The sequence below is a fragment of the Geospiza fortis genome, unplaced genomic scaffold, assembly GCF_000277835.1.
Source record: "Geospiza fortis unplaced genomic scaffold, GeoFor_1.0 scaffold2, whole genome shotgun sequence".
Lineage (NCBI taxonomy): Eukaryota > Metazoa > Chordata > Aves > Passeriformes > Thraupidae > Geospiza > Geospiza fortis.
This window is the reverse complement of record NW_005054366.1, coordinates 2831449-2841409: the sequence shown is the minus strand read 5'-3', so window position 1 is coordinate 2841409 and position 9961 is coordinate 2831449. Positions and strand designations below refer to the sequence as shown.

At 52.1% G+C, this 9961-nt stretch overlaps 2 protein-coding genes across 2 annotated transcripts in view; one reads left to right on the top strand and one right to left on the bottom strand.

Moving 5' to 3' along the window:
• Positions 1-5060, bottom strand: part of CORO2B (coronin 2B) — a 17376-nt gene extending 12316 nt beyond the window's left edge. Inside the window, exons 1-2 of the mRNA XM_031059726.1 lie at positions 4971-5060; positions 2539-2598 (exon numbers count right to left, since the gene is read on the bottom strand). Coding sequence (XP_030915586.1) covers positions 2539-2592 — 54 coding nt within the window. The 5' untranslated portion in view covers positions 2593-2598; positions 4971-5060. The remainder of the gene's footprint in view (positions 1-2538; positions 2599-4970) is intronic.
• Positions 5061-6439: 1379 nt separating this feature from the next.
• Positions 6440-9961, top strand: part of ITGA11 (integrin subunit alpha 11) — a 48197-nt gene continuing 44675 nt past the window's right edge. The window contains exon 1 of the mRNA XM_014308316.2: positions 6440-6449. Coding sequence (XP_014163791.1) covers positions 6440-6449 — 10 coding nt within the window. The remainder of the gene's footprint in view (positions 6450-9961) is intronic.

Here is a 9961-nt window from a genome sequence, read left to right as displayed (position 1 = left end):
TGGCTTGTCCTCGTGGACATGGAAGCATTGGGATCGACCCATTCCAACATGAGAATTCCCAAAAAATTGAAAGCATCCCCTGGAGAAGGAATAGTTCCTAACAGGCTCAAAAAGAAAGCTCAGCATTCCCAAAACAACCATTCCTGGTTGCTCTCCTGTTTTTACCATGGACATGGAAGCATTGGGATGGGCCCATTCCAACATGAACATTCCCAAAAAATTGAAAGTGCCCTCCCAGTGCTGGAATGGCTCCCAAAAGGCTCAAAAAGAAAGCTCAGCATTCCCAAAAAAACCCATTCCCATAAAACCATTCCTGGTTGCTCTCCTGTTTTTACCACGGACATGGAAGCACCATTGCTGGAGAGGCTCCCAAAGGCTCAGACAGCCACAGAATTCCAGCTGCTCCCCTTTGGAGCGGGCATGCTCATCCAGGACACGCCTGGGTGCACATGACAAAGGAATTCCGGCTTGGAATGTGATGGGTTGGAAATGGATGGCGGGAGAGCGGGAATTGGGGCAGGAGGGGGACGGAGGGAGCATTGGGAAAATTCCGCGTTTTCCGCAGGTTTTCCTGCATGGAGCAGCCCAGGATCCAGCAAGGATCCCAAGGATCCATAAGCTGATCCTGGTGGAAAAGGACCCAGGAGTAAATCCCCAGCTCTGCCCTCATTCCCTGGGAATAGCAATGCCTGGAAAACAGGGAAAAGATCCCAGGAGTAAAATTCTGTCGGCTTTGCCTTCATTCCCTGGGAATAGCAATGCCTGAAAAACAGGGAAAAGGACTCAGGAGTAAAATTCCATTGGTTCTGCCCTCATTCCCTGGGAATAGCAATGCCTGGAAAACAGGGAAAAGATCCCAGGAACAACCCCCAAGCCGTGCTTGGACATTTTCCCGCTTTTCTGGCAGCTCCGGCCTTTCCCGGAGCGGCAGCAGGAGCAGCTCTTGTCTCAATGTGTTTGGCTTTTCAAAGGATCCTTTCATCCCTCGGGAGTCTTGGAAACAGCGGGAGCGAGGGAAAAATCGGGAAAGGAGCTGTGGCCACAACAACAGGCAGAGCCCCGGCCCTAATCCCGAAAAAACCTGGATATCCTAAAAATAGCTCCTGGTAATCCGCCCTGAGTGTCCGAGCTCACAGAGAAATTCATTCCTGCCTTCACCTGGAATTTTGGGGGGAAAAATTCCTCCCTTCCAGCCTTTTTTTTCCTTGGAATTGTGCCCTTGCCCTTTTGTGTTGTCACCATGGCACTTCCCGTGTCCTGAGGATTTTTAATGGGAATAAAGAGATCTTCCCTCGTTCTTCCAATGGATTTGGTTGAGTAGCAGGGGGGAAAAAAAAGGAGGGATTTGCTTGGAAAAATCATCAGGAAAAGGAAATCCAATGCAAAAAACTCCGTGGTTTTCAGGAAGGGGATTGAGGAGATGGAGCCTTACCCAAATCCCATTATTCCCGGTTTTCCTGCCTCTCTCCTGGCACAGAGGTTGTGACAAAAATTCCCTGTCTGGGATCTTCTGGCTAAAATCAAGGCTGAGTTTTGTAGGAATTTGGGGGTTATGTAGAAATCCCAAATCCAAGCCGATCCCAGCCTCGGGTGTGGGGTTGTTTTCCCTCCCTCCCTCCCTCCGGATCCAGCGCATCCCTGAAAGTTTTTTTCCATGGGAAAGGTCAGGAATGCTGGAGTTTGACATTTCCAGCATCAATGGCTCATTAACGCAGGGCACAAACAGGAGCCGCTTTTCCAGAGGAAAATCAAGGATCTGGAATCGCCGGGAAGGAGCTGGAGCTGCCCAGTCCCACCCCATGGACATCCCTCAATTCCTTTGTGCAGAAAACGGGGAAAAAAACTTAAAATTTGATATTTTTTAGGGAAAAATCCCCTCTGGACTCGCTGCTGTGCCACATTCCTGGGGGGATTCCTGGGATAGACCCGTGATCCCAACTCTGGTGGATTCCACAGGGAATCTGCACCTGGGAGCATCAGGACTGAGGGATTTGGGAGCCTCAGGGATTAAATCCCAAAGGATTTGGTCTGTTTGGGAATGGATTTGGGGTGATCCCAGACCCCGCCCAGCTGGAGGCAGGGGATACTTTGGGGTTGATATCCTAGAATATTTTGGGGATTGAAATCCAGGCTGGAAAACCTCAAATCATGCTGGGAGAGCCCCTCCAAAGCCACCTCCCCATCCCAATCCAGAATGGGAGGGGAAAACTCAGGAGCAGGAGCTCCTGGGGCTGGAATTCCCAATCCAACCTCACTGCGGGGCGGGAATTCCCGATCTGACCTCGCCATGGGTTTGGAATTCCCAATCCAGCCCGGCCCTGGGTTTGGAATTCCCAGTCCCACCTCACCACGGGATCAATGCTCCGTCCCAAGAGGGAAACCCCAAAGAAATTCAGGATGTGGGGTGGGAATGCCATGAATTCCCTTCGTTCTGATGGATCTCTGGAGCGGAGCCGGCCCCTGGGAGGCTCTGGGCAGGCTTGGGATGAGTTTTCCATGGATTCTGTCGCAGCCAGCTGGGAATTCCCGGCTCGGGACACTCACCAGGCCGCGCTTGCTCCCCAGCACCTCAGACTTGTGCAGGTCCCTCATGGAGCTCTGTGCAGAGAGGGAAAGGAAAAAATTCCATTCATTTCCCAGGAATTCCAGGGAAAACACCCCAACCCTTCCTGCTGCTCCGGAGGGCCGGGATCCGACCCTCAGCAGGGAATTTTTGGTGGTTCCAATCCCGTTTCCTCCTGCCGCTTTTGGAGAATTCCTCCTGGCTGCCAAAGTCCTTCTAGAGGACAAAGGAATTCCTGGGTAAAAATCATGGGTTTATAAGTAAAAAAATTGGGATTATGGGATTTGGGAAGGAATTCTTCCCTAGGAAAGTGGGGAGGGGCCGGGCTGGAATTCCCAGAGAAGCCAGGGCTGCCCCTGGATCCTTGGAATGTTCAAGGTGAGGTTGGATGGGGCTCGGAGCAGCGGGGGCAGCGACAGAATCCATGGAATGTGGGAGGTGGGACAATCCCGGCCGGGAATCTCCCAGGTGAGGTTTTTCCAGCCTGGGATTTCCCTGGAGTCCGACTTTTCGAGGATTTCAACTTCCTAGAAATCCTGGGAATGGCCTCTCCTCTTCCCAAACACTGGGAAAAAGCTCCAAGTGAGTCCAGATGGATCTGAGCTATTCCCAGGAATCCTCATCCCTCCTGGATCCTGGAGCTGCTTCCCAAGTTTCCATGGATTTCATGGAATTCTCGGAAAGGTGAAAAACCCATCCCTGGCACCCTCAGGGAGCCGAGAATGGATCATTTTCCATCTGGGAAAACTCCCGGAGGAGGAAAACCAAACTTTCCCAGGCCCCACGTGCCGAGAACAATCCCAAAATTCCTCCTCCAGCAAAAATTCCGGAAGCAAGCCCAGTTGTCCTCCCACTCTGTTTTCTGAGTCCTTCCCACCTCAGGAAGCTCCAGATGGAGAACAAAACATTCCCAGCCCCCGGAGCTGCCCTGGGGCACCACCCCCGGGAATTTTCCCCCCTCCAGCTCCTTGGAATTCCATTTTCTTGAGGGGAAAAAATATCCCAGGCTTTTTCCTGACTTTTTGGGAAGCTGGAGAGGGGGGAAAGTTGCTTTTCCCATTGGAATGAGTATGAGTCAGGGATTCATTCATCAGAATTACTTCCCATCCCATCACAAATCCTTGATTTTCCAGCCAGGATCCAGCAGTTTGGATCTATCCCAAGAAAAGGCTCCAGTGGGAAGATCCCATCAATCCAACCTTTCCCAAAGTCAGCTTTTTAATGGGAAAAAGGTGGAAAAGCCACTTTAAAGTGGGAATTAAAGGGATGGAACTGTCAGGGAAAAGGGACCCCACAGGGAAAAAACTCCTTAGGGAGGTGCCAGGTGGGAGAGGATTAAAAAACTGCTGGAAAAAAAATCCACCGGGAGCAGAAACATTGGGATAGCCTGGAAAAAATCCCTTTCCAAGCCCCAGCTTTGCACGGGACAGGGAAATTTATTTATCCTGGGAAATTTCTTCCCCTGGAATTTTTCCAAAGCTCTGGGAAGCAGCTCTGACAGCTCTCCCTTTCCACGTAAAAAATTCCAAATATTCCCAGGAATGAGCACCTTGGGGTGGCTCCAACCCCAAAACCCCCAAAGGATTTTTTGGGAAGTTTCTCCCAGACTTTTCCAGCAGAAATCGAGGAACGGCCAAATCCACCAACGAAAGAGGAAGGAAAACAAGCAGGATCCAGTCAGTATTCCAGGCTGCACATTCCTGTTTCCCGGGAAGCGCCGGAGGAGGCTGAAGGTCGCGGGATGGCACCGACCCCCCTTCCCAACCCTCGGGAATCCTGGACAAGCCTTTCCTTGTGCTCCGGCTCCCGGCATGAGCGGAACCCTCTGGAGAAAGGCAAGGGAGCCTTGTTTTCCTTTTTCCCTTGTTTTCCTTGTTTTCCTCGTTATTCTGGGAGCCGGCGGAGCAGCGGCCACGATGTCCCTCCCCTGCCCCGGGATGTGCCTCGAATCCCCCTTTTTCCCAGGTTTTCCTTGGATTTTTTGGGAATCGGGGTTCCCTGCTCTTCACCCGAGACTCTTTTCCAGAGGTTGGGATGATCCCACCGGGAGCTGGGATCCCTCTGGATGAGCTTGCATGGAATTCCCATCCCTGGCCAATTTTTCCATCCATTTTGCATCATTTCCTTAATTAATTTCCTTCATCCTCATTCCCACAAAGACCGAACATTCCACGGATTTGATCCACACAGATTTTTTGGGATAACAGGTCAAGTTCTGGGAGGATATCCATGGAAGCTGCCGCAATCCTATGGATAAAAACCCATGGAAGCACATTCCCAGCTTCCAGTGGAGAAATTTGGGATGGGATGGGATGGGATGGGATGGGATGGGATGGGATGGGATGGGAGATTCCCGCTGAACCCTGGGAATGTTCCCATCCCTCCCCGGGTTCCTCGGGATCCTCACCTGCCCTGCTCGGCCCCGGGCTGGTCGGGCGCCTCCGGATCGCCCGGGATGGACGCGGAGCTCAGGGAATCAGGGCTGCTCCAGGAGCCTGGAAAAGAAGGAAACCCTTTGGATCCCAAGTTCCAACCGGGATGGATCCTGAACCGCAGCGTTGCCAAAACTGGGGAACAGGGATGACGATCCAGAGGATTTTGGGATTAATTCCAGTCCCTGGTGGCATTCCAAGGGTCGGGATCAACAGGGATCCAGCATTGCCATGGGTCAGGCTTTGCCAAGCAGCATCCCTGGAAATCATGGAATCCTGGAATTATGGAATGGGTGGGAATGGACCTTAAACCCCATCCCATTCCATGGGCAGGGACACTTCCCCTATCCCAGATTGCTCCAAGCCCCATCCAAGCTTTCCTTGGACATTCCCAGAATGCGGCTCAGGCTTTTAGGTCATTCCCATTCCTGAATCCAAACGATCCCTGCTCCTGGCACCGCCCTATCCCAAACATCCCAGCAGCTTCCCAGGATGCACCACAGGGAATTTTGCTGGAGCATGGCTCTTCCCAAGCTTTTGGCGCAGGAGGATTTTTCCATAATTTTCCCCAAATTTTTCCATCATTATTTCGCATAATTTGTTGGGATTTGCACAGCAGTAGTGCTGGGAGAAACCATCACTTCCAGAGGGGAAAATTCCCAGCTGGAATTCCATCAGGATGAGGCTGAGCTCTGTGGAATTCTGCTTCCTTGAGGGGAAAAAATATTCCAGGATTTTTCCTAACTTGAGGGGGTTTTAGGGAAGTCAGAGAAGGGGGAAAGTCGCTTTTCCCATTGGAATGAGCAGGACTGAGACGGGGGCTCATCCATGAGAATTCTGGATCCATAGGGAGGACAGGCACACATCTTTGGATTTTAGATGAGCTTGGAAAAGATGAGGTTGGAAAAGGTTTGGATACAGGGATGTGGCTGCCACCATTCCCAGCATTCCCACATTTCCCATCAAACCGGATCTCCCACAGCCAGACCCCAATCTGGGCTCACGTCCCAGTTTATTTATCCCAATTTATCCTGATTTATCCCAATTTTTCCGCTCTCCAACACCACCTTGACCGCTCCAGCCTTTCCCCAGCATGGCCCTTCTGCTCCCGGAGCTTTTCCCAGCCCCATTCCAGCCGGAGATCCGTGGCTGGAGCCTCTGCCAGCGGCTCTGCCACGAACAAAGGAGCGCGGGATTTCTGGGAGCGGCCTTGGCACGGCTCCGGGAGCGCCGGAATCCCTGGATTTGGGGGGCACCGGAGCAGCTGCCTCCCTCCATCCGGAGATGGTTTTTCCCCCCAGCTGCCAGATTTGGGGAATGACTCGGGAGATAGGAATCCGGGATGAATGGGACTATTCATGGTTTGATAAAATTCCATGGAAAAGAGCGGGAAGGGGGTTGGGAACGAGCCTGCCCAGCCGGGTGTGAGTTACGGATCCCGGCAATGCCGCCAGGCCCCGTTAACGACCCCAATTAATTCCTTTGAATCCCAATTAATTGCACAGAATCCCAATTAATTGCACAGAATCCCAATTAAAACTCATTAAAAAGCCGAGGGTTGGAGTTGCCTTGGATGAGGAGAATTTGTCTTGGAGCAGGGATTTTCCTTTTCCAGATTTCAATGGCTCCTTATCCCTATTCCCAACCTACAGCAATCCCAAAGATTGGTGACCCCAGCCAGGCTTTTCCAAAGTTTTATGGAGAATTTGGGAATGAGGGAAAAGGAAGAAAGGGGAAAAGAAAGGAAAGGAAAGGAAAGGAAAGGAAAGGAAAGGAAAGGAAAGGAAAGGAAAGGAAAGGAAAGGAAAGGAAAGGAAAGGAAAGGAAAGGAAAGGAAAGGAAAGGAAAGGAAAGGAAAGGAAAGGAAAGGAAAGGAAAGGAAAGGAAAGGAAAGGAAAGGAAAGGAAAGGAAAGGAAAGGAAAGGAAAGGAAAGGAAAGGAATAATGAGGCAGGAAATGTCCCACTTCCACATTCCATGGATTCTCTGTCACTATCCCAGGGTGCTCCAAGCCCTGGCCTTGGACACTTTCAGGGATCCAGGGGCAGCCACAACTTTTCTGGGAATTCCACCCCAGCCCCTCCCAGCCAGGAATTCCTCCCCAGTCTCCAATCCATCCCTGCCCCTGGCAGTGGGATCCATCCCCTGTGTCCTGTCCCTCCATCCCTTATCCCAAATCCCTCTCCCGCTCTCCTGGAGCCCCTTTGGAATATCTGGAATTCTCAAGGGCAGGCTGCTCCATCAAATCCATTTTTAGCAACCCCCCGGAGAAGCCTTCATCCTGTATTCCCGGCAAACCAATCCGTGTTCTCCAAATCCCAATTCCCTGCTAACACAGCCCAGCCACTCCAAAGAGCTCCCCCCGGATTGATCCGGTATCAGCTTTTCCATGGATCAGCATTTGTTCCAGCCACCACATCTGCCCTTCCAAGGCGGCAGAGGACACGGAGAATTCCCACTGGGAATATCCCGGCGTTCCAACCTCCCAGCCATGGAGAACTTCTGTAGGGCACCATTCATTTAATCCTGACAGGGAATAGTTGGAATTTCCTCTCTGGAATCTGGGTTTGGCTCCATTTCCTTTGGATGTTCCCATTCCTTCGGATCCTGGCTCCATCATTTTGCCATGGGATCATCCCAGGACCATCCTCCTTTCAACAGTGTTTTTCGGGAAAAATTCCAACAGTTTCAAATCCCTCTTCCCAAAAAACCACGCCCCCAGATCCCAGAAATTCATTAATCTGGGAGTTGGGAGCAGCCTCTGGAATGGGTGGGAGTTGGGAACGCCTGATCCAAGGTTAAATTCTCCAGCCCCTCCCTGACCAGAATTCCCACCTGGCTATTCCCAAGGATTCCCATTTTCATGGCAATTTTGTCCTCTTTCTTGCTGTTTCTGTTCCCATCCTGACTCACATCCCTTCTCCCTCAAATCCTGCTTCCCTCGGCTTCCTGGGAGAGTTATCCAGGCTGAGAGTTAACAATTCCCAAAATTTGGGATGCTTTTCCCTTGCCAAGGCATGGAGACCAAATCAGACTCCACAGAACAGAAGAATTATCCCAGATTCCTACAGATCTTCTGGAAGATGGGAAAAAAAAAGCTGGAGTGGCCATTCCATGGTATCCATGCCACAATTCCAGGGAATTTGGGCAGCTCCCGGAGCAAGGCGTGGGCTCTCCCAGCATTCCCATGGATCCAGCTCCATCCTATTTTTAATTCCCTGGTCCCAAACTCCCGCAGGAGCTGCAGCTCCGGCTGCTCCTTCCCGTGGGAAGGGAGGGGGTGGCTCAGGACAGGGAGGGATCCAGGAAATATTCCAGCCCCCTCCAAGCCTTTTCCCAGCCCTCCAAATCCCAGGAAAAGCTCTTGGTGCTGGCTTTAGGGCCCTGCTCCCGATTTTCAGCTGGATTTTCCTCCCAGGCCGAATTGCTCGGGAATATTTACAAACTTTGGAAAAGCTTATCCGCGGTTTGCAGCTCCTCGGGGAAGCGGCCCCGGCGTGGGAGGAGTTGCTGCAGGAGAATCCCAAATTCCTGTCCCGGATAAGGCCGGCAGCTGGGGCAGGATGCAGATCCAGACATTCCCTGGGGCTCCCCCTTTTCCTGCCTTTCTGTGGGAACAATTCCCATCCCCACATCCCACCATTCCCCGCAGCTTTGGACCACCGGAGCTTTTCCTGGATCCACGCTGAATCCGGAGAGCCAAATCCATCCTGGAAAAGCCTCTCACAGCTCCTTGTCCCACTTCCCTTTTCCCTCTCCACATCCAGGGAATGTCCAGGGACTGACATTCCCCAGATCCGTGTCCCAGTTTTGCCTGGAAAAGCCCTGGAATCGGTGCTGGATCAGGTCAGGAAGCCGCTCCCAGAATTTCCTAGGATTTCATCAATCCACATTTCAGGAGATAAAATCCATAGGGAAAAGCTTGGATGGAACAGAGGAATTTTTGGGACAGAAGACAGAAAATTTTCCATTTGCTCATCCATTCCCTGAAAATCAACAAAAAATTCCCCATCCTGCTGCAGGTGCTATCCCTGGGGCCTTTTTCTGAGATAAATCTGTTCCCATCCCAAAAAAGACCCTGGGAATGAGCACTCCAAATTCCCAGCCTGGCTTCCAGCTGCACCCCTGGATATCTGGGAATTTGGGGGTCTTTGATCCCAATTATGGATTTATATCCCAAATCCCATCCTGCTCATCAATCCCTCTCCGGAATTGCTGGGAACACACTTTTCCAGGGATTCTGGCATGGATTGGGAATGGCACCTGGGAATACCCAACCCCAAAAGCAGCACTGGGGACATCCCACAAGTTTTTTCCTAAGGAAAAAGAAAAGGGAAGGAGGGATTCTCCCTGTTCTCCCTGGGGTTGTTTGGACATTCCCACATCCCAATCCAGGATTTGGAGAGGGATCAGCTCCAGTCCCTCTGCCTCCCATTCCCAGCGCACCAGCCCAGTGTCATTCCCAATATTGCAGCCTTTCCCAGGGCTTCTATGGGATCGTCAATCCCATTCCCAGAGCCCACTGAGGTCATTCCAGACCCTTCCCACCCCATGACCTTTCCCAAGGCTGATTCCCTGGAATGTCTGGTGACCTCCCAAAGTCATGGCTGTGCCACACCCTCGGGCTGGGACAGCCTTGGAGCTCCCTGACCCCAAATCCCAAGGATCCCACAGCCTGGAATTGGCCCAGGCTTGGAGCTCCCTGATCCCAAATCCCACAGCTCCTCTGGAATCAGCCCCTTCGCTCCCTAATCCCAAATCCAGCAGGATCCAGGGGCTCAGGATCGCTCCAGGGCCACAACCTTGGCCACGGGGTGGGAGAGCGGGATCAGGGATGGGAGAGCAGGGTCAGTTCCCAGGGATCAGGGACGGGAAGAGACGGGACCAACCCCCAGGAAGCAAAACCTTCCCTGCAGGAATCCAGGAGCTGCTCCAGGATGGATTTGGGGTCCCCCCCGCCCTCTCCG